The 24,828-nt window shown below is 42.4% G+C and overlaps 1 protein-coding gene across 2 annotated transcripts; it reads right to left on the bottom strand.

The window, feature by feature from the left end:
• Positions 1-342: 342 nt before the first annotated feature.
• On the bottom strand, positions 343-18,908 carry ISM1 (isthmin 1). 2 transcript variants are annotated; one of them, XR_003398078.1, is made up of 6 exons: positions 18,481-18,908; positions 10,068-10,335; positions 6,315-6,458; positions 3,430-3,519; positions 1,200-1,802; positions 343-1,167 (listed from the first exon to the last, which is right to left on the bottom strand). XR_003398078.1 is itself a non-coding variant. In XM_026845862.1 (5 exons), the coding sequence occupies exons 1-5, from the start codon at positions 18,781-18,783 to the stop codon at positions 1,285-1,287; spliced, it is 1,323 nt and encodes a 440-aa protein (XP_026701663.1). In that variant the 5' UTR covers positions 18,784-18,908; the 3' UTR covers positions 343-1,284. The 2 variants fall into 2 exon arrangements, 1 of the variants encoding a protein (XP_026701663.1); XM_026845862.1 differs by having other exon boundaries at positions 343-1,802.
• Between the last annotated feature and the right edge of the window lie 5,920 nt (positions 18,909-24,828).

The following is a 24,828-nucleotide window of genomic DNA, read 5'->3' as shown; positions in this document are numbered from 1 at the left end:
ATCAAGTTCCATCTACAGAAGCCTTTCATGTTAGAGACATATCCCGCATGTGACTTATTGTTACAATTCAATAAATACTTTACAAAAATAATGCTAGCTTTTTAAAAAAAATTAAGACATTTTAACTCACCAATAGTTCCTCCCACACAGCTTCCTTAAAGAATAGTTTCTTCTGTAGGACACTGTGAACCCAGCATATGATAAATGGGGGAAAAGGGATGATTGCATGCATTATCTCAGGGAACTTAGGAGTGTGTATCCCACCTTTCCTGTTCTTTAAAAAAATAAACTTCTTCCATTTCCTAAAGAAACAAGCAGATCTAAATGCTCTTCAAAGGAAAACTGGGAAGTAACTGTGATTTTTGGGTTGGTTTTTTTGTTTTTTTTTTTTTTCCTTTGGCCTGGTTTCCTTCTTTGGCCTCACTCCTCCACAGATGTAGGACATGCTTAGTTTCCAGGTAGCTGCCCTGAAGACCTGCTCCCCAGCACGAGATGTAAGCCCTGACAGCTGTAGCTCCGTACCTGAGACATCTCCAGGAGTGGGCTGTTGTAACTCTTGCAGAACCACTGTATTGGGACTTTTCCTGCTCTGCAGGAAAACCACAGCTACATCTCTCTGCAAGCCTACCCCAGATGGACTGCAAAGACCTGAGCTAGAAGGTAACAGGAAGAATTCCACGAAAAATTTGCTAGTAACTGTCTATATTCACTTTTGAGTATTACCCTTCAAAAAAAAAAAAATCTTCCTTTTTTAGATATGACTAGTCATGAAACCAATTATAGAGAAAACTGATGCTGTAGGTGCATTAATCTTGTAAACCATTCCCATATGGAAAAGTACATTCTTCAATCCTATTGTTTATAACAACTTTTAAATACGTGTCCTCCTCAGCTGGGGCCCTGGGGCCTGATGGTGATGGCAGCCGCCCCTGCCCCACTGCACACTTACGTTACAGTTGGGGAATAAACTGAAATGCACATTATTAAATGAACATTATTGCAGTATAACATCCTAGCAGGACAAGTTTTATGTATGTCTGTATGTAAAAATAGGTGTGTGTGAGATAGAGAGATATGTGTTTATAAATTACACACACTATGAAAAATACTTACGTATTATATTACAACTATATACATTCATTAGAGAGAAACTGATCAACCCCTGTCAATGCATCAATGCACATGACAATGCTCATTGACATGAGACAATGCAGCAGCCGTTATCAGTTCTTTGGCATCCAGGAAACGAATGCTATTTTGTGTCCAAAGAGGAAGAAAATCTTCTCAGTATTCCCTTGCTTCTTGAAATTGCTTGTAGTAGTCTTCGTCTGAAGGGTTTTCTGTACACTTCTGCCCATTGTTTGGAGGCCGTGCTTCATTGTATCGGCTCCAGTCACCTTTGCATATAATCCAAGGCAGAATGTCCACTTTGTAATGGAGTTCTGCTGAGAATTCGATGCTGATCAGGTTTGGTGTACCTGCCCCTTTCCCTCTGGTAATCAACTGCATGTTATCATCATAGCAGCAGTGCTGCGCTGCAAGTGTTGTGCTTTCCAAGGAGAGCATGGAGCGGATGCAGTACCGTGCGGTGGGCTTATAGATCTCCAGTTTTTCCTTTGGACCACTTGCATCTTTCCAGCGAAAGTTTTTCCTCTTAATTCGATCGTAGATTTCAGCAGTGCTGTATGCAACCTCTCTGGGGTAGGAGCACGGGCAGCTGGGAAGATCATTGACCACTTTGTGCATATATTTCTTCAAGAACTCGCTTTTGCAGCTCATCCATCTTTCACAGCTATCAGTATCTGTTTAAGGGCAGGAAATGGAAACTTAAGATACTTTATGCAGCATCCCTGTTCGTATGATCAGTGATAACAACCCAGTAAAGCGTAACTGTTCAGCACCAGTGCTCTGCTTGAGAAAGAAAGGGCAGCCAAAGCTCGCCTTCCTGCCTGCCATGTGCTAACATGCTGCCTTGTCAGATAAAGAAATCACACGTGTGAGTGGCTTCAGGGCCTCTGACAGTGCTTCTCTGAGTTACGGGGCAGCACCAGCCAGTAAGAACCTCTGCCGCTTCTTATACCTGGCAAATTCTAATCAAGGTGCCGATATCCCCATGCAGCACAAGAGACACTGTCGTGGGTTTATAGGCGACAGAGCTGGAACAGGGAAACCGCAGTGATTTGATGTCAGTCTCCAGTTTGAAAACCTCGTTCAGACACCTACCCTGTAAGAACAGCAGATTCAGATGCTGAAGGATTATGTTTCTCATGACACTAGAAACACCAAGATGGCAAGCAAGGCCCGGATTCCTTTTTCGGTTCTTTTAACTAACAAATACTTTTTTCTCTTTGGTCTCCATCTTCCGGAAGGGGTATTTCAAGCAGCTGTAGTTCAAACATGGAGACTGACAGCTGGCAAATGCAGCCAAAAGTGATTCAGATTCATAAAGGGCATATGTGACATAATACCAGTGTCTGTACCATAGAAGGACTTAATGGCACCAGAGCCATGACTTATAGCTGGGATTAAAGCGATTTATAAACTAGTAGCATTTTTAATACTGGCACGTTATTATTTTGCAAGAGTCTCAGGAGAATCCAGTTAAACGTCTCCTATCTAAAACATTATTTTAGGCATCTGTACATCTACAGGCTTTCAAAAAAAACCCCTGCACATCTTGCTCCACACTTACTTAACAGGACTCTGGAGCAAGGCAAAGACTGGGACCTAAAACCCTTACAGCAAACATTCTTGCAAAATATTTACTTAGTGATCTGTGTCCTGTTTTTCTATCTCCTTAAAGAGTCCTATCCCGGCTGTCATTAACTATTGTGATCTGTCACCATAGGAGGGAGGTGCTGGATTACATTATTTATCCAATTAGTCCAACATCCAGTGCCTGAGAGTGGCCACACTGTGCTTTACTGAAGGGATGAAATCAGAACATTACAGAGGTTGGGCTGGGTTTTGGCCAGTCCCTGTGTGCAGCACACACAGTTATAAAAGCTATGCATGCTCACACAGTTATAAAAGCTATGCATGCTCATTTTTTTTTTTTTTTTTTTTTTTAATGTGGCAGCTGTACCTAAAACACTTTTATAGCATCTTCCATTCAAGACTATTTCAGCAAAACGCTAAACAGTGTTTGATTTTCCCCCCTCCATTAGTGTGGAGCCTTACAGTCCTTTTCTGAACTAGAATCACCTTTTTGTAATGAAAGAAGGATAGAAATTTGCTCTGACTTCAGAGGAGAAAGATTCTACGACAGATGCAAGCTAAGGTTCAGATCGTAAATTTAAGCAAGATAATGAATGGCCATTATTACTGACGTTTCTAATGGTAAACTCAAAATCTTGGTCCCGCAGCGAGACTCTAAACAGGAAAATCTGAGGAAATCTTTATCACTGAAAGATTGGCTAGGCTGCTTACCAACTTCAAACAGTTTGGTAGCATTGAAGTCTTCACTTCCTGCAAGTAAACTCACTTCTGTGGCAGCTGTCCGGAAGGTATCTTCAATCCCTAAAACAAACAGGTGTTAGTGGCGGTGGTGTTTTCCTACTAAAACACAATGCAGTCAACTGCCTCCGGACCATCCCCTCCTTCCCCAGTTCTTCCTGGTGCTTTTGTTTGGCAGGGAACTCATCTGAAGGTGCTGCTGGGGAGGGGGTGGTGGTGGTCATTTAAAGGTATAACAACTAAGGAATCTGTGGTGTTAGGGAAGATAAAGTGTTAGCTTAGCCGAAAGGTCAAAAGTTTTAAAGTTTTAGAGTTAGATTATATTTAAGCAGCAGATTGGCCAGTTATGAACCCAGTGCAGGACGAGCAGTGAGGGAATCAATTTTGTTCCTCTTCCTAATGCAAGGCTTTCCAGCATCTCCCAGTAATTTGGGCAGGAGCTGTATGTGACCAGCATCTCCTCCAGAGCACGTATCACAAGGGACTGACAAGATAAAACCAAATGTCCCAAGGGAAGCTCTAAAGCCCTGGGTAAAACGCGATGTCTAAAGGAGACAGCCTCTGTGCCACTTTCTAAAACAGAGCGAATGCCTGAAGACGGGTGAGCAAGTTCATATCTGTATAAGGGCAACTGTTTCTCAGGATGTACGAGGAGGAATGATGCTATTAGAATGATGCCAAGAAGACTGGAGCTTGTTAGTCTTTCCCAGTGCTAGGGGGTTGGAAGGTATAAGTAGGTGAGAGAACTAACCTCACCAATCACCCCTACCTACAACAATCAAATAACATTTCAGGATCTTAAAATATCAGGATCTTCCAACAACCTCCAGTTAAGCATTTGCTATCAGTAGAGAGAAACACGATAGCCAGAAAAGTTATCGATTGATCTTGCTAAAGTAAAGATCCTTTTGCTGCTGCTTTAGTTTGGCCTACCTACCAGTCTACTGTTTCCCTCAGGTTTCTGTACCATTTAGCCTGTTTTAAACATCTCTTCAAAGAATCATTGGAACGGGTTTGGGGTTTTTTGCCTCCCCATTGAATTAAAGACCTCCAAAGAGGGCAGAAAGCTTTTTAATATGCAATAACTATATGGTTAATAATGGAGTCTGTCCACCATCCATCTTCTTGCCAGTGAGCTTTCTCCTGATCGCCTGAACTGGGGCATAATAGTGGCTTGCAAAGCTTCAAAACAGCCTCAGGCCACTTTTCAATAAAATTATCATAGGGTTGTGCCTTAACTCCAGCAGTAGATGCAGAATAATAGATACCCAAGAACCCATTACAAGGCAGTAATTCACTGCTGGAATTATAAACAGCAGAAGCTGAGCTTTGCCCTTGTAATTTTAAAAATGTCAGCACAGCCTCAGAGAGTGAATATATTTTGTTGGCTGGTCGCTGGGGGTCTGTTATATGACATAATATATTCTTTCAAGTTTGCCACTGTTTGATGCTAGCTGGTAATAAATACTGGAGACTGTAACTGGGGGCTACACGCCTCCTTCTGGAATTAACCCCTTATTATTGAGAGTTTAGGAGGTATGACAGCATCCAGAAACATTGTTCTGAGCTGCCTAGCAGCCATTACCTTGCAATGGATGCATGCATCGCTCTGTGAGTAAGAAGCTTCCCTCCAACTCTCTCACCAAAGCTGCTATGTCTTCTCTCCAGCACTACTGACATTTCACTTCCCACCAAAATACAACCTGACCTCCAGTTTAAGAATTTCTGCCTTTCTGAATCATTAAGTAAACTCAGTGAAACGCATACCACCACAGCATGTGTTTTTACTTTGATTTGGGGAAGTAATGCAGTTGCACATATCCCATGCGTTGTGGCAGCTACTGCATCACTGCCTTACAAACTTGCCTAAATCCAAATGCACAGCAGCATTTAAAGGACATCATGGGAAAATTTTCCATAGCAGGTTTAAATTTTAAATTTTACATTTTTACAATGTAGGTTTTAGTGCTCAGCCCTGCTTTCACCAAAGCAAAAACTGCATGATGGTGAGGACACCTCTGTTAATGGCATTTAAGTGTCAGTGCCTGTAGAGGGGCAGGAGCTAAGGTAAGGCTCCTTGGCCATATTTTTTGAATACATTCAATCCAAAATTATATGTTCCTTCATCCCATTGTGTGCAGCTGTTGCAGGAACAAACCTGCTGTTTTACAATTCTCCAGTTATCAAGCAACATGTAATGAAACAGAGGTGACATTTCCACCTTAACATTAACTGTCTAGGACAGGACATTTTGTAGCTTAATGCCCAACGAAACCAGTATCTCTGGAACAAAACGCTAAGCAGCTATTTAAAGTATTTTTTTTTCATATTAACACACATGCAGTCTTAAAACAACTCTGTATACATTAGGCACAAACTTAAAAGCCAGATAATGGGGGAGGAACTATTTGTTCACAACACAGGCATGCCCATTCACTGCACAGCAAAATAGGAGCTCACTGAGGCAGCAGTCAGCACAGCTGTTCTGAAATTCTGAAAAATACAAATTTGTTTCAAAAGAGTAGATTATACCCTTTGGAATACAAAAACTACTGTTGACAAAAATGACAGCCATAACCTAAAAAAATGCTGTACATGTCTTTTAAGTTCCAGGAGATAGTAGACTGCATCTAGCAGCATATTATTACTAGCCAAGAACCTGCCATTTCATAAAAAAACCAGTGAGTCTCTTCCCACCACAACTCCCACCTAGCCAGGGAACAGCTCTCTGCACCCTCCTTTCAGGCAGCTGTAGTGGGTGATGAGGTCTCCCCTCAGCCTCCTCTTCTCCAGACTAAACCCCCCCAGTTCCCTCAGCCGCTCCCCATCATTCCTGTGCTCCAGTGACATGGTCACACCTGGGCAGTTGGGCCTGTCACAGGTCCGGGACTCGGTGGCGGTGCAGGCATATCCGCAGGACCTCGTCCGCTTCTGATTGCCACTCCCACAGGTGACGCTACAAAGGGACCACGGGCTCCAGTCTCCCTCGCCATCAATATAATCTGTGTAAAAACAAAGATGAGGAAGGAAATGAAGAAACAAAACGCCTACTACCCAAAACTACTGTGTCGTGTTTTTTATTAAGAAGGCAAAACAAGAATGGAATCCAGATGTCTCTACCTGAAGCTTGGGCTAAATGCCAGGCATAAGCCTGCTGTTTAAATGGTTTTCACACTTGATGCTCCTTGGGGAAATGCACGCAACATTATTTGAAAAAATATTTCCTTTCTCTTTTGACCTTTTGGCAGCTGAGAATCCTCAGCTGCAAGGCTGGGTCATGAACTAACAGTACACATCTATTTGCATAATTTTCCTGCATATAGGAATATCTTTTCTGACCACAGACTAATCAGGCACAGGATAAATGAGGTTTTCTTTTTCTTCTTTCCAAAACACACATCAATAGCACAACAATACTCAATTAATTTTTAGGGCACAATGAATGTTGGACTATGGGAGTCTGAGCATCATGTGTGAAAATTGTTTTTCAGTGCCCTGAACAGGAAAAAGGTATTAAAGGAATACTGCCAGGAATATAGGGACCCACATAGGCACCTTGCGCCCAGAACAACATGCAATTTAGCATTTAATCTGAATTCTTAAATAGCATCAAATCTGACTGTTTACTAGCAAGAACCTTCTGAAAATGAAACATGATTATATTGTCTTCTGGTAGATATCCAAGGGCAAACGATACCAAGCCTGCGCCACTGTGGCTCAGTGCCACTGCCCGTATCTAACCCCCTCAGAACCAGCCTCCTTTGTATGCTGAGTTATTCGCTGCTCATCCCGCCTTAGGAAGGCCACCTAATGGAGTCTGTGACCAACCCCAGTCCTCTTACCTTCCCACCAGTCTCCCCAGCTGAGTGTTGGCTCTCGCTAGAGAATGTCAATCACAGAATCATCTGGGTTGGAAAAGATCTTGAAGATCACCTAGTCCAATTATTACCCTAATATTGACATTTCTCAACTCCCCCATATTCCTGAGCGCTATGTCAGCCCATTCCAACGCCCAACAACCCCTTCTGCAAAGAAATGATTCCTAAGAGCCAGTCTAACCCTGCCCTGGTGCAGCTTGAGGCCATTCCCTCTTGTCCTGTCACTTGTTCCTTGGTTCAAGAGACTCACCCCCAGCTCTCTGCACCCTCCTTTCAGGTAGCTGTAGAGGGCGATGAGGTCTCCCCTCAGCCTCCTCTTCTCCAGACTAAACCCCCCAGTTCCCCCAGCCGCTCCCCATCAGACCTGTGCTCCAGACCCTGCACCAGCTCCGTTGCCCTTCTCTGGACACGCTCGAGTCATTCAATGTCCTTTTTGTAGTGAGGGGCCCAAAACTGAACACAGGAATCGAGGTGCAGCCTCACCAGTGCCAAGTACAGGGGTAAGATCCCTTCCCTGTCCCTGCTGGCCACGCTATTGCTGACACAAGCCAGGATGCCACTGGCCTAATGTCTGGCTTAATGGATTTTTCTGCAACCTACAGGAGATATTTAACTGACCCTGTGGTCATAACCTGCAGCCTTTGCTCATTTGGGTTAAACTGGGGTGGGTAGCAACACAAAATGGGGTTTAGTGACTGAGCCAGCCCTGCTCTATAGTATAGGCTGAACGCGTATGTACAGGCAAGACACAGGGACAGATCCCTGCCTGCACTGGCCTCTGTGCTACACACGATTCCCGCTCCCCCCCTGCTCCCTCCGTGCTGTCTGTGGGCTTCCTGAGCTGGTTAGTAGAACACGTAACTTGATTTGTACCATATGTAATGACTGACGACAACTCTGTGGGGTGCTATTAAACATTTATTGCCAGGAGTATGGGAAGGTTATATATCTCACTTGTAGCAAGCTGCCTAGATGCAAGTTCCTCGTGGCAAGGACCTTATGTGCTTTTCTTCCTTTTCGTACACTGCTGCCTATCAGGAAGCCACCACGCTTGAACTGGGTGTCCATGGTGTGATGTGGCTGGTGTCTGTGTGCAAAGACCCATGACTCTGGGGTTTGCCAACAGGCGGGCACTACAGCAGTCTGAAGAGGCATAAAACATCTCAGGAAAATGTGATCTGCCCACTCTCCCTGGCACTGCACTCCTTCCCAGCTCTTTTCCAACTCTGATTTTCTTTCTCCGCATGGCTGGCGAGGAAGAGGGAGGGTGAGCAGGTGCAATGCTTGTCAAAGACTGCAGCCTGGGAGGGCCAAGAAGGGCAGGCAGAGCTGTGTGGTACTTTTTGGCAGAGGCAGGACGAAGGAGATAGAGCTGTGAATGGGTCAATGAGCAGAACTGGCAGAAAAGCCCCATATGGGCAGGACCTGCTGCTACATCCTCTTCGCCAAGGCCAATGGCACAGGACATTTTAGGTTAGTCAGGAGGCCAGGAATCTTTTCCAACTAGTAGGGTGCTCTGGTGTAAGGCACAGAGCTCTAGGATAATTTTTAGGCCCGCCTACCTAGTGTTTATACTGCACCATGAAACACACAGTATCTACTATTAAATACATCACATCAAATTTTCAGCTGAAGTTCAGCCTGTTCTTCCTATTTTTATATTTGTAATTCTTATTCTTTTTTTTTTTTCACCACAATTATTTGTGAAAGCAATTTTATTTTACCTAAATGAATTAGTACGTAATTTATGAATTCTTGGCCATGAAGTGTGCCCACAAATAAATGCAGGTGCAAAAAGAAGGGATAGACTTTAATCTTCTGGCCACAAAAAGTAATGTATATGTATGTGTTTAAATACACCACTCCACGAAAAGTCTGTCTCAACTGTTAAGCCTCTAGGACTTAACCAAAATGGGAAAAGTAAGACTGAATCAGTTGCATGCCAGCCACTCTACAGTATCTAGAGAATGCAACAGAAGTGCCAGGGTAAAATTACTGTGGCTCTGAAACCCTGCTCTAACTAAAACCCTTCTGTATTTACATACAACTTAAATCTGAGAGGCTCTGAGCTATCTGTGAGCACATATTAGTTGACCCCCCATCAATTCATTCCCTCGTGGATAGTTGCAGCCCATCCGGGCAGTGAATAACTGTAGCTCCTCTCTGTTTCTAGTTTCTGCAACTGTTTCATACAACAAGCTGAAAACAATTGTTTTCGCCATGACACATCTGGAAGAGAATTACACACGCAAATACACAATGTTCCTGCTGCATATGCCACTCCCCAAACATGCACCAAGATCATTCATCTTACTTGTGTATCCACCAAATACTACCACGTTTTAGACCTTGCTTTATTTATCCGATCATTATATTTTGGTTCCCAAACCACCGCACGATTCTAAATTTGTACTTATCCTGATTCTAAAAATAAATGTGAAACCTTGTTTCCTTTGTTTTTAAAAAAAGTACACTTAGGACTAAAAAAAGGTCCTCTTATGGGATAACTGGTATGATTTTCAAGATTATAGACTTACTAGTGGAATGCAGCTACCACAGTACAGCTTGTGCATCTGAACAGATTTGTATTTAAAAGCTGATGAACAAAAGCCACATGTTGAAAAATTCTATTTTGCTTGGCCTACTTTCAGCGATGCCTCACTATTCTCATTTCCCCCAAACTCGTTTTTACAATCCCAAGATGCCCATAAGAGGCCTGGAACGCAAACTTACCATACTCTGGCTGCTCCTTGGACTCAAATGTCCGGTGACTGGGTGCATGACTATCCCACCCACCGAGAGGGTTTAGGAAGTTGCTGTCCTCAGTAGTGCTGTCATACTTGTAGTCCTGGTCACCGCTGCTCATGCGAGTCAAGGTGGAGGACCTCTGCCACCAGTTCCTCCAGTCAGGTGATGGGACTGGCCAGCTAGGCTTGCTGCTCTCTTTCTGCAGCTCCTTGTCTGTCTCAGTGTCGGGGCCATCCACCACTTCAATGGTAACCTGGGGGATGCAAAACAGACCAGCCTGCCTGTCAGTATCTCCTTCTGGTCAGTGGGAAACTTTCTATATGGCAAAGACAAATGACTGGTGTTGCCCTGCAAAGGGCTGTGTAATGCTGTAGGGTTCGCATGTAGTAAACCATATGTGGATTACTGAGCCCAGAGATATGCAGCGGCTGAGTGATTCCTTCTGCTACCTCTGCTGAATCAGACCTTGGAACAAAGGCTAGGAAAATTCCTGTACAAAATAACAACCCATGCTGTGCCTAAAACCTTTGCAGCAGAATTGTCTGCCTGATGCGGGAAAGATGTTTAAACCCAAAGGTATACGACCAAGAACAAGAAAACCAAATCCGTTACTCTGATTATGCTGAGGATGAATTTGAGGCAAACATGAATCACACCAGCAGGCACAGCCCCTTCCAAGGACTTGGACTGACTCAAGACAGGGCTAAGGAAGCTCATGAGTGCGAAGGTAGAAGACGCGGAGCCTGGGGTCTCTGCTGGGCTTGCGTTTGCCTGGCCCTCCAGCAGCAGCTGAGCCCAGCCCCTCGCACAGCCTCCTCGCAGCACTACGTTTCCATCACACAGCGGCGTGGGCTGTCACCGCTCCGTGAAACGACACTCTGCAGTGATGAGAGCCAGCAGCTCTTTCAACTGCGACCGAGTAGGTCACTTGCTGCTGAGCCCTCTGAAGTAGGCTCTTTTTCTGTGCTGGAGAGTGCAATGATATACAACCTCTTTACAGCTTCTACAGAAGCCCAGAGCCAAGACTCAAAGTTTGCTGCTCAATTCCCTCACATCCCTCCCTCATACATGTAAATACAATTCTGCATAGGAAGAATCCTTGATTGCTTCTCTTCTGTGATGAACAATGTGTAATTATGAAACTCCTGGATAAATGCTGTGCGTGTATACAGGTGCCTATGTAGGTAGAAATAGGAAATAGCCATCAGAACCCTTGGCTCTGTGAGTCACACAAGTGTAGCATGGCCACAGATAAATCATAAAATGCTCTGATGCTTCATGCAAATGTGGTTCAGGGATTATGCGAGACTGGGTAAACAGCCGTGATACAGAAGTGACTATCAGATGTACCTGTGATGTCTTATAGGTACGGAGGTATTCTTCGTGTTTTATAGATTTACAAAGCAGTCTTTCAAGACAGTACTCCATGAAAACTGCATAAAACCAGAATAATGTACTATTATGCTAAAAGTCATTTACATGGCTCTATGGATTTGCATTATGGATAAAAAGTTTTGTTTCCTGCAGCTGTTATTAGTAAAATCACAAGACACAGAAGAGAATGAAAGAGTGTCCGTGTTTCTTCAGCTACCTGTGATTCACAGAGGAGTGTGACAGAAGGAGCAAACCAGAACTGCTGCCACAGCTTCGTAGTTGCAGACACAGCTGCCCAGACCAGACAATGCCCACACATCCTTTTTCGGAGAAAGGAGATTTTGCATCTATTTCATGCTTTACATTTGACCATAGACCAAACCATTGAAATGAAACAACTTTGAGGCTGCTAAGAAGCTCCACTGGGAGAAAGAGCAAGAGTGAGGGAGGGTGCAGTTGTCAGCCTAATAACATCTTTACACCGGAGATATTTTACTCCCAGACTAAATATGGAATTGGAATGATTACTTCATTAAACCTCAGTTTCTACAGACCAAGAATTAAAATGGATTTCTTAAGTTTGAAAACAACAGGGTTGGTTCAGGGATTCAAAACTGTCACATCTATCCAAGCAAAACAGTTTTCACAATAAGTGAAAGGAAATAGTGTTACTGAGCGGCTAACTCTGCGCATGGCTGGCCAGTCGTGGCGCTTTAGTACTGCCCATGTGAAAATTAGCATGATTCTAGGACTTTAGTAGCAAGTACTTTTAAGACCACATTAACTCTGGTAAGCAATGCCTCAGCAAAGTGAAAAAAAACCCAAACCCAAAGCAACACCCCCCCTAAAAAAAAAAAAAAAAAAAAAAAAAAAAAAAAAAAAAAAAAAAAAAAAAAAAAGCAGGGGGCACTTGAGCACTTGATAAACATTCCATTTGCTTTGGTAAGCTGTAGTGAAGCAGCATGAACTTGCATTATTTCAGCCAGGTACAGTTTGAAGAACCATAGGGATTTGATTTAAAGTATTTATTCAGGATGCCAAGTCCGTTTAAGCAAAAGTGGGTTCGTAGTGACAGAGAAACTTCTGTCGAGCTATGTGCTACACCAGGGAAGAGAGGCAAGTGTAACGCACAAACATCCAGGGTTGTAAGACCTCTTCCGCCCTCCAACAGCATTGCCAACTAACTTACTTTCAAGCCAGGTCTGTGCAATCAGATATCCTTCCTCAGTCTTTCTTTTGCTACAAAAGAGGCTTATTACAAAGGCTTTTAAAATGAGTTTTCCAACACACAGTCAATTTAAAAAAACGAACACAACAAAAAGAAAATCCAGTGTGGTAGTCTGACACACGCCTATATTCTTCTCTGCTGTTTTAAGCTTTGATTACCAAGTTGTTTGTTTAATTTGTGGCACAAAAACCATAGAGTGAAAGGAATTCTACAAAGAATCCCGGGATTGTCTGAACTACCGCTCTTGAAAATTAAAAAAAGGCAGCTTTGGTTGACCCTAGTACTGTTTGTTTTGGGGGACTGAGATATGCTCTGCCCAGCCCCGTTTAACCCTAATGGGCCTTCCAGAGGCAGGAGGAAATCAGCGAGTAATCCTTGCAATACCCTCATGGTATGACCCCAAAATTAGGGTGGAGGTGTGTGAAGAGGCTGCTGCATTGGGCGAGCAATTATCACAGTCTAAAATTTAAAAAAAATCAGCATTGCCTGAATTCTTCCCAGTACTTACATCTAGACTTAACATCAGTACATGACTATACATATACAGGATACACAAATATGTATCTTGTTTGATCAGCTTCTATACTGGGGATTGTTTATAAAAAGGAAAAAAGAAATCAGATCTAGAACTAGAGTCATTAAAAATGGGCATTTAAAGCCCTTCTGGAAAAGCTTTTGTGCTGTATAACTACTCCAACAAAAACACGTTCTCTCTCTCTCAAAAAAAAAAGACCTAGTTTAGTATTTCTATCTTGGAGACTGTTTTAAAGACTTCATTTTCACTGAATTCTTCTTCCAGTGATTATCAAAACTGTAAAGGTTATTTTTTTTTTTTTTCCCCTCAAACTTCCCAAAATGCCTGTGGTAATATGGTTCTTGTATAAATCCACAATCATCTCCACAAGTATTCAAACCTAAAATGAAGCCGCTTCTTTTATGGTTGCGTGAGCTATAAATAAGGATGTTCCTCTAAAAATCGTTAGACAACTGGCATAGGTACATTAAAACAACAAATTTGTAGTCGATTTCCAATGAAACAAATGTATCAAGCACAGATGTCTTGGGACGCCAAGATCCAATTTTCCCCTGGCCAAAAATATACAGAAGATAAATATTATCCCTGCCTGTTGGGAGTGCACAAAAAGTTCTGTGTACTTCATCCTGTTTACTGAGACAAAGTTGCGGAATTCACTTCAATGGTGTAAACATTGCCCTAAGCAACTGGAAGATTATGTTTCAGGAAGAGCTGCATTTGCAATATTGTGCAAGCAGTGGAGCCTATGACATTTCTCTCCTCTGCTTCCCTCATGCAACTGATGCAAATTTGCGATGCAGCACTTGCCATTCCATAAACATGGATATGTGCAAGTCAGCAATGAGGTAACCATTGCAGCAGAACAGAAATGAGTTCATTATAAGACACTGAAATAGGAAATTTAGGATTACACCACATAACAACTTCAGTTGAAATGGTATCAGTAGCGACACCAATTTACCTCTGGTTATGTCATGACAGTTCACTTCAGTTTTCTGGACTTGATGAAAAGTGAAGGACCCTCAAAATTTGCTGGCGGCAAAGAAGACAATGTGACTTGAAACCTGAAATTTGTGTTTAATGACGTCAACCTTACCTGCACTCTCTGATGAGCCCAACTGAACCCCAGAATCAAAAATCTGGTCTGAAACCCAGCTATGAATTCCGCACTCGGCGGTGAGTTCTTGTTACGCCGTGACATTACGAAATCTGCACAGAGGTAGTAACAGCCCTGGTATTGAAATGGTTTAACCAGGGCCCTCTGGCAGCCTGCTCTGCATGGACTAGTCTCTCCAGTTTGCTAGAAGGACTAGTTAGTTCCTGGCAAGGCTGTGCTGTGCTTCCAGGGCTGCAGCTAGGGACAACTGCTTTACTACTACCTTAAACTATTAAGTCTTAAAGGCATTACAAGAAATAAGCACTACTGCAGCCCTCCAGTTCTTACTGTGCTAGATTAGGCATGAGCTCAGTCTTACAGATACTGTTGAGTCTTTTGTGACAATACCAAGAGGGTGTTGCTTTCCAGTGCAGTGAAACCAGCAGCTTCAAGTGACAAATAGAAATGCTACCTAAAAATACATCTAATAAAATGTGTTAAAAGTGACACATGATACAGATAGAGCGGAGGGAAATGGCCGTGAATGAGCCCAGAGAAGAGCTGGTTTAAGTCTGCAGTTCTTTTTTAAAAGCAGATCATACAGCCTTGTTTCTCTGTAGCTGTGTGTGTTCCTAGAGTGGTTCTGTGTAGATTTTTTTTAAGAGTAGGTAAAAACTGAATAGATATCAGAGAATAAATAAAGCTAACACAGCAGCACTGGAGTGGCGTGACTGGTGGATGTGGCTCACCAAGCAGGCACCATTAACTCCTTCTGGCTTAAAACCACTCCTAGCAGCTATGACCAATCCTGCCACTCAAAGCGAGGATAATAATCACAACAGATTGAATCATATACTGATTTACTTCGGTTTTCCAGGGCACACTAACACGTTTTTAGGACAGGAATCCTACCCAACTCTGCACAGTTTCTATTTGGAACCTGTCACCTCATCTGAAATGTTTAGCACTTCCATCGCAACTGGAACTCAACCAGCTGTATTTCAGGTACACTGGTTGGTGAAGCTTGATCAAGATTCAAGTTCTCAGAAGAGCATTAATATCAACAAAATGCTCTTGTCCGACAAAGAGTAGGGAGGTTTCCCTTTTCTGCTCATGGTGTCGAGCACTGCCAGGAAAGCAGCAAAGCAGTGGGACAACAGAGAGCAGCGCACTACCTGTTACACTACATAAGTACTCCTGGGAAACCAGGAGTAAAAAGAAAAGGGGAGGGACAAGAGCAAGAGCTCAATTGCAAGTTGAAGCATCTGGCTCCGTACAGAGGATCAGCTGCAGAGAAGAGCCGAGAGGTTGTAAAAGGCCAGTTGGAACGGATGAGAAAAACCCATCAGAAATGGAAAATAAGCAGGCTCCTATATACCTCCCATGCGACTGCATTCTGTTACTCAGGGGTAAGAACAATTCTGTTTTATTCTGAATCATAACCCTGCTCAATTACAAGGTCTGCACAGGCGTCCCTCAGCTAGTTCATCAAACGAGTGCAAACCTACCCAAAAGGGATTTTCCACTTGTGAAAGGAAATCCAGAGAAAATGCATCATCAGTTTTTGTAATCACCTTCTCATTCAGAAGTCTTCCAGGCATTGATGGAATTGTTAAAATGACAAAACCAAAGAGAACAAAGTACCCCAAACCAAACAGTCAGCCTTCACTCAACGGCAGCTACTGCAGTTACTCTCAACCAACCAGTGTGGAAGCAATGCTAAGGGTAAAATGCCACTTGACATGATGGGAGATTTTACAAGGCTGAAACACCACAGAAGGACCAGTAAGTGTCCTCCTGGTCTTGCATGCAGAAAGTCAAATTGCATTTCAATTACTGCAGCTCTGACTGTTGCTTCCAAGGTTTTTCTAGAAGACAGTCCACTATACTTATATTTGATTATCACCTGATAAATACAGCAGTACCTGGGGAGATGTTAATTTTCTGAATTCCTCTGATGGTGTTCTGACATCCATCGCCTCCTCCCCAGATGAGCACACGACACATGATGCAGCAGTTGCCGCCTCACAGGAAACCCGAGAAGAAATGGCCATAAAAAGAACGGACTGGAGTATCTTTTTGAACTGCCTTTTCAGGCTGGGTTTTATGCCTGGTTATTAGGTTTTTAAAATTTCCAGGTATGATTTCCCTTATTTTTGGTCCATACAGGTTTGTACTAACAGAAGGGAAAAGAAATTGTGGGTCTTTGAGAAGCAAATGTGGCCATTGTGCTAGATCAAGACACAGAGGCTTTCTTCCCCTTTCCAACCTCGCTGCCCTAGGAGGACTTTTGAATTAACGCCCCCACGTTTGTCACCTACAGAGCCTGGAGCCATTGTGCAAAAAATAAAAACAATATGATTCTGCTCTCACCTGCCAAACAGCTGATGAGAAATTTGCAATTCAACAAGTGCCATGATTTCCATTCAGATTCGTACCGTACTGTTTAACAAGCAAGAAGTCACTATAACCCTGTTTTTCCCAAAAGAGTAGGCCACCTTTTACAACCTTTAGGCAAAGAAATAAACTTTCATTGACTCTTTAATGAATTAATGGGGGTTTTATCTCCATGAGGCCTGACCTGCTGCAGGACTGTCAACCAGGAACTTAAAGAAGCCTTGTATCTCCCTATCTATGCACCTAGGTAAGCAGAGTAAATAAAATGCAGACGTTAGAGAGCCTGTTTCTGAAAGAGCTGATCCTTCTGCACAAGAGCCCTGGCATTATGTTGCCCAATGTTTTCCAGTTTACAGGACCAGTATTCCCAGTTCTCAGAGTCCAGCAAAACTGCTGACATAGTTGGCGGACACATTTCCAAGATCAGACGGTGGAAAAAGAGGTCACAGCAGAAGCAGTTACTATAAAGACAAGCCAGGGAAATGTTTCCATCTCATTTATCTGTTCCCTGGGTCTAATCATTAAATGCTATTACCAATCATAGAATTTTTTTGTTTCCTTCTGTCCTCCTCTGCAGTTTACATACTGTTCAAACAATAACGTGACGCTATTTACCTCATGCCACAATCTGGGGCCCCTGTAGCTTCCCTACCTTCCTTTCCTAAGGCTTTCTGGAAGGCTTCTCCTAGCGTGAGGGATGTGTACAGTCACCACATGTGGAACACGTTTACTACCTTGGCCCATCAAGTATTGGACCCGCACTTGATCCAAATCTGTTGGGCTTCGCAAGCCATCTATGACGTAATGGGGTGTCAGCTTGGAGACAGCTTGTTCTCGCCCGATCATGTTGGTCTCTCACCAACAGATCTATTATATCTTTACATACGTACTTCTTAGACATATGAAAAGGATGGCAATTTTGTGGGCTGGGGGACTATAAGAAGCCAGGAATTAATTTAACCAGAAAACCAGTTCTATTAGTGTATTGTTTTTATAAGCACATCTTAGGCAGAACAGCATTTCAATTTATTGTTTTGGTTAAAAAAGACTGCTTATTAATGCCAATTTCGCTTTAAGGCTCTGAATTAAAAACAAATCACTCATTTTTTCCTCTTTCTAATCCTTGAAGTTTCAAGATGCAAGTGGCTTATAAGAGGCCATTCCAAACCCAAGAACAGTTTGACGAATAACATATAACAAAGTTTCTTGCAGGCAACTTTTTTTTTTACTCCAAGCAGCTGCTGCAGAAATTAACTGTAAGTCTCAATTCCATACAGAAGACCACATTTTGAGCTGAAGCTTAAAGACTTGTTCTCTTATAACCTTCAGGGATGGCTGCATTTTATAATAGCATACCAAAAGAGAAACTGTTCACAAACAAATTTTGCAACAGAGAACTGAAAACAGAACTTGAAATATCTACTTAATATCCACAAAGATAGTATGTTCCAAAATGGCAATAGCAAAGATGGCTTTGGTATCATAAATATGAATAACTACACTTATGCAATCAAAAGAAAAGTTCAGAAAAAAATTGAAATCTGTGCATTCACTTAAGACAAAAAGTATATTACATATTATATATATTTATATATATTATATATTTTAGATCTATAATATTACATTACACTATATTACATCATATTCATTCTCTCTTGGTGCTACGTTCTGACTGCGTGTCATGGAAGCCAGGCTGAAAGTCATCTTGGTTCAGTAAAATAATTTTGTGCAGCTCAGAAAAAGATCACACGTTAATGTAAATTTGTACCTGAATGTTGGGATTCTGCCCATTGATATCTGCTTTTGACAGGTCAGGGAAGTTTGGGAGATCCAGCAGAAAAGATCTGGGTCCATCTCTTTGCAAAGACGTGTGCCCGTTTTCCTGCCTGAATCGCTGCTTAGGGAAGGGCCGGTGGGCAGCCTGGAGATCAGGGTATTCTCTTCTGTCCTCGGGGTTCAGGGTGAAGCTGTCTTCAGGTGAATGGTCATCTGCAGTCAGTGTGTTCTGGGGAAAAAAGCAACGCACTGTAACAACAACTGAGAGAGGGTGCAGTCCTGCCAGCACCCCCATCTTCAGCTCCCTGCCACTGGTGGCCACCGAGCGCGTACGGAAAGTCCTACACAGACCCACGGCTCAGTACTGAAACACTCAGGATTTATGACTGGTATTTTCGAGGGTGCTCATGTGTTCAGCATCACTGGAACATCCTTGTAACCATCTGACACGAGACAAAAACTGAGTCAGACTCGGGTGCTCAGCTCTTCCAGGTTCCTGTAACATTCCAGCCCCACGGTAAGCACCTACACATTGACACAAGTGTCCAGCTTAAAGCAAATCCAGAAACATGAAGCTCTGAAGCAATTTAAATGTGCCCCTAAAATGGCCAAAGGTAGCTTTATTATACACAAGTTTAGTTTGCTTTGTTCCAAAGTAGAGCAAAAACACTGACTGCTAAGGGCATGTTGAAATTCATGGTATTAGAAGATCCTACCACTGAACTGGCAACCTTTCCCTCCCTTCACTCAGTTTGAAACAGCTTCATCTCATCGCCTGTGTTCCTCACCCAGTTCCTCTGGTCTTGAACATCTGAACCTTCCTTCCTCTGGGATCTCATTTTCATGTTTGCCTAATGGTGGGATTGAATTTCACCAAGTTGTGGGTCAGCGGTTAATGCTTTTGTTATTGTTGAGCGTACTTTCGGGTTTTGTAGTATATTACAGCAGGCTGCCTTCGAACCAGTAGCACTGCTGCCACTGCCTTTGACCTCACTGAGGAGATACATTCAGTATCAAAACACTCGCTCCCTGGGTTAGGACTGGCCTGGGGACCCAGGGAAAAAAAAAAACCCAACCAAACAAAAAAAACAGCAGAGAAGTCAAATCTTCTTATGGCTACAAAAAAAAAAAAAAAAAAAAAAAAAAAAAAAAAAAAAAAAAAAAAAAAAAAAAAATGCATGGGGCAGATTCAGCACAGGTTTTGCTTTTGACTCAGCTGAAAAAATTTTAGGCTTGAGGTCTTAGTATGACTGCCTGGGGAGCTTTTATTTTCAGTTCATAAAGAGACAGCAAGCACGGAGAGGGTAAATGTTAAAGACCTATCTTTTAAAACAAGCGCAATTAAAGTGGAATGGCCACATGTGGTTCTGGCTCTACTGAAGCATATTTTTGCCAGCATTTCTGGTTAAACGCAATCTCCATCCAGCTCCCCTGGCTCAAATTAAGCTAGCATACCTTTTGTTAGGCTCTTAGATTGATAACAGTTCCATTGCCTTCTCTTTTATTTTGTGTTTATTTCTTAGAAGGTCCTCAATTGACATTTGAAAAGATTTTACACTATAATCTGTGCACATTATAGGAAAATATTCAGTGAGTTAAATAAACCAAGATTTAAGAGTTAGTCTGGGACTGACATCATCTCAAGCAAAAACTAAGGTGATTCTCCTCTCCCATTCTTGCTGCACTGCATCTGTAAAGAGCAAAACCAGATTCAGCAGAATTACCGTCTTGGTATTTTCATAATCAGAATGGTTACACCTTGAAAGTGCCAAAACGGTACTTTTTTACATCCATCTACAGCACAGATGCACAAAGTTCATTCTGAATTTGTGTATGTGTGCAGGTCTAAAAATCTATGTGCTCCTGACAGACAAGGCTAAACCAAGAATGCTCCTCTCTGTTGAAGACCAGGCAGGACTTTCAGATGCCTTTGGTGGGCCACCCATTAACACACCCCTTATTAGATATAACATAGAAAGCAAAACACACAGCAGCAAGCTCTAGGGAAAAAAAATCGAGGGCCACTTAGCTAACTTTAGGTTCCTTACCCATATGCTAGTGTCTTAACAATTTAACTGCAAACTTCTTGGTGCATGAGGATTCTCAGTTCGGTCTGACTAACAACAAGGTGTAATTGTGCTGTTATTAAATTACTTCAGACAGGAACCAAAAAAAAAAAAGTGGTACTTTACTTTTTTCTGGGGTATCATGCCCATAATCTTACCTTTATTAAAAATAAAGCGATATTTTATTAAAAAATAATAAAATTCTCACACACATTTTCATACTTTCCGTATCTGCTTGCCACTTCAGGAACATCTTGATTCTCCACGTTAACATACCATGCAGCTAGAGCTGGCCAAGGACTTTAGAGACCTACATTTAATTCTGTGATAAGACTTGCTGTGTGATCTTGGCAGGTCATGATCTGTCTGTGCCTCGGTGGGGATAACGGCACTTCCCTTCCTCACTGTGATGTTTGCGGGGAGCTCAGCAACTACAATAATAAGGGCTATATAAAAAGTTTTTAATAGTGTCAGACAGATGGAATATCACATGGAGTTAGTTAGAAAATTGTCATGGTGAAGTAATGACATCAGGCTGATCGGGCCCACTACCAAGCTGCTTGGGGCAGGGACTGTCATTAATTACAGACTGAATGAGTTGGGGTTGTTTAACGTTACAAAGAACAACGGAGGGAGACACAAAAACCACCCTATACCAAAGGCTGCTGCAGCGACAAGGTGGATGGGCCACTCTGCTTGCATGGGGTGGACACGATCAGAAGACCCCGTGGGGTTCAACATGAGCTGCACATTTCTAACAACAGTGAGAGCCAAGCTCGAGCTCAGACTTTGTGGGGGGATGTGGAGTTTGTCTTTAACCTGTCCTGGCAGGAACGGCACATGTTAAAGAGTGTCCCCTCTGCCTATGTTAGCTCTGGCAGTCGCTCTAAGGCTAGGACAAGCCCACGCTAAGCCTCCTTGGGCCTTCTGTGCCAGACCATGAGGTAAGCAAATGGAAATGCTCAATATGCACCATCATTTCAGTCATCTGCTCATAGTACCATGAGAAAAATGCCATTTGTTTCCAGTTACTAAAACTAATACAATGCCTATTTTTTAGGTAGGTAATTCTTGGTGTAGTGTCTAAGCTGATTTGCAGTATTATTAGAAATGTGTATTTATGGTAAAAGATAAAAGAGGCTGCCATAAATAAAAAGTGAGCTTGAATTGCACGTGGAGAGAATAACATGGGCTCACTCTGTTCTTTCTACTGCATTAACTCAGGCAAAGGCTCTTCCAAGGCCAATCCAGCAGGGAAACGCGTGTCCTTCCTGCAACACCAGCATCCCTTCTGAAGAAAACGGGGTTTGTGTTCCAAAGCTAATAGATGAAATTTTTTTTTTTTTTAATGGGGAGGGATACTTTTCTTATTTCTATGTTATTTCAAATGTTTATACTTCACACTATTTAATTTTAGGTGTACACAATTTGTATTTCCGTGTTGCTTGCCTTCCTTTAAAAGCCATGTCACTTCATTCTGAACTACTGACTCAGTTTCTTTGAAGTTATGACATTTCTAATTCAGACACATTGGTTCCTCACTCAAATGATGCATCTGCTTTAAATATTTCAAGATAAATTGCTTTTTTCCCTTCATTTAACAGGATTATTCACAACTTTTAAACTTTCCCTTAAGATGAGTTTAAGGGGTTGCTCATGCTTGCTGTCAGCTACAGTTCTGCTGCCTCATGGGATCAGATATTTATAGAAGCTCCTAATACAAAAACAGCTTAGGATTTCTGAGTGTGGACAGTATATAAGGGCAGGAACACATTACTCATAACTGTGTGACAAGGCAACAAAATAAAACTGAGAGAGAGAATCTGCCATGCTGGTTGTATTACAGAATAACACACCTTGCCACACCCATCACTGAAAAAGGGAGGGTGACGTGTCCATCTATAAACCGGGGAAGAAGAGCAATTCACAGAGATTTTTGTGAGGATAACATTAAATGTTGGTGATCTAGGCGGGCCTTGCACCATGGCAGGGTTTAAGGCACCAAGAAACAACCCTGCATGCAGGAAGAATTTCTTGCCTGATACTGCAGTTTAACTTTGCAGTAATCAAATGGGTATTTTAACTCCCTTCATTGCCTTCCTATTTTGTTTCCCCCTCTTGTCACGTTAGACGTTAGCTGCAGGGAAGTGAACTATTTCTCTTTCCCGCAGAGAAGTTAAGCAGAAATGGGAACTTGTAAAAATACCAAACTAGGGAAAAAGGGAATTTCTCTGCATTTTTACCAAGCGAGGAATCAATCTCCCTCCTCTCTTCCTTATTTTAACCCCATTAGTTTCCAATTCTGGAAAAAACAACCAAGACAGAGAATAAGTGAAGAATGATGGGAGCTCCAGAATATTTTCTGGAGCAGCTGCTTTCTCGGTCCTTCATACTTCTTACCTTCCTTCAGTCCCTCCCCACTTGCCAAACTTAAGGGCACATTTGCAAGCATTGCTAATGATGGAGTTGAAAGAATTTGGGAAAACTGATGCAGCTTATCCCTAACAGTTCCCAGACAGCAAGGGAATCTATTACTAAATCCCTGCTGCAGCTACATTGCTTTTTTATTTCTTGTATACTCCTTTGAAATATCTTGTAAAATGATCTTGACAAGAGGTCTTGAATTGAAAACCGACAGTCTGTCAGTGCACTTTCATGATGCACCTGTACAGCATCTTCAACCACCAGGAACAAGGAACGTTTATTTATTAGGAAACTTCACAGACGCTATAAAAGATTATATTGCTATCAGAGACAAAATGAGGCCTGGGGCCTTCACAGAAAACCATTACAGCCATTAGGACTGGTTTCATTTCCCACCTGCCTAAACAGATTGTTTTGATTTTGAAGGCTGTCGTGTGTTTCCAGGTTAGTGCTAAATGATCACTTTAAAATTAACCAGTCTGGGGAGGCTGAGTAACACACCGGGATACTACATGAGACTTTCACCTCTGCAGATCCAAGATCTCTAAGGAACCTGGGTGATCTAATTCCTGTGTATTTGTTTGGTTTTGTGTTTTTTTTGTTTTTTTTTTTTTTTGGTCTAGCATGAGTATAAGCAGCACAGGTCCTAGCAGGAAGAAGTATGAGGACAGTGTTAGATAAGCAGACAGTGAAGTTAACAGCTGAAAAGCATTATCAGAGATACACGGAGACAAATTTCTTTTATGATTAATGCCACATACAGTCCAGGCAGTCAGAAGACATTTGTTCTGTTCTTAGCTCTGTCCTGGCTTTCTCATTTAACAGGCAAATCACTTGGGTTCTTATTTTATTTCTGTGTGACCAGCTGAAAGCACCTGGTGCTACTGAGCCTCACAGCTCTGGTTCCCTCCAAGGAGTCACCAGTGGTTTGTATTTCTGGAAGAAGTCAGACCAGAGGGGTGTCACATCAACCATGGAGACACTCCCATTTTTGTCTTAAAATGTGCTCGTCCTTCATGTTCACATATATCAATGAAGTCAAAGGCCTATCTTTAGAAAGCTGCACAAATTAATTGTTGCAATAATCAATAGCACATTTCAGATAATCCCTGATCATAAATCATTTAAAACAGACTACATTGGCTGGTGTGTATGCAATTGTTTTCACTAAGGGGCTCCAAAATTCAGCATCTGCTTTAAACATTGTGTAAATAGAAGATGAATCACCGATTACAGTTGATAACAAAAATTAATAACAATTTTAAGAGTTCTGTTTATCAGGGTCCGTTTTTTAATAGTTCTCTATTTAGTGTGGCAAAACGAGTACAATGAGATTGTATCCAGGTTTTTTTGACTTGCAGTACATCTGCATGTGTGACCAAGCAGCTATGAAAAGACCAAACCCATTCATCCCCCAGGGCACTGCTATGGGACACGGTAGCTTCAGGGGCCATTTGGCTCTTGAAGTGATTTTGTTTCTGTGGAAATCTGCAGTCACTGTTGGAACAGAGGTCTTCTGTCGACAGCACAAATGTTGGGTGCCGGTGGCAGCAGTTCGGCAGCGAGGTGCTTGGGATGCCCAAGTGTGTACCCAGCCCACCACAGCTCATTTTCTCCCGCACACTGAAATAGCTCTCAGGAGCTGTGTACAGCAGAAGAATCTCAAAGCATCCGGGCACGTTTATCCCAGAATCCCAGCCTTTGAATTTTAGGGTTTTTACACTAAAAACTTTTAGCCCTCAGAGCTACGCAGAAAATCTTGAGTACCAAACACGTAGCCAGGACTTAGGACTGCGGAGATCGCAGGGCAGTAGTGCTGAGGCCCCCTTCACATCTAAGGGCTAGTAAGT

Source organism: Athene cunicularia (assembly GCF_003259725.1).
Source record: "Athene cunicularia isolate RWA chromosome 3 unlocalized genomic scaffold, athCun1 chr3_part1, whole genome shotgun sequence".
NCBI classification, from domain to species: domain Eukaryota; kingdom Metazoa; phylum Chordata; class Aves; order Strigiformes; family Strigidae; genus Athene; species Athene cunicularia.
Note: the sequence above shows the minus strand (reverse complement) of the source record. Positions and strands in the feature narration are given on the sequence as shown.

Coding starts and splice junctions, on each gene's coding strand:
- ISM1 (XM_026845862.1), bottom strand. CDS start 18,783: ATGGGGGTGCTGGCAGGACTGCACCCTCTCTCAGTTGTTGTTACAGTG. Junction 6,459..10,067: donor CAAGGAGCAGCCAGAGTATG/GTAAGTTTGCGT, acceptor GTTTTTACACAG/ATTATATTGATGGCGAGGGA. Junction 1,803..3,429: donor TACCAAACTGTTTGAAGTTG/GTAAGCAGCCTA, acceptor GCCCTTAAACAG/ATACTGATAGCTGTGAAAGA.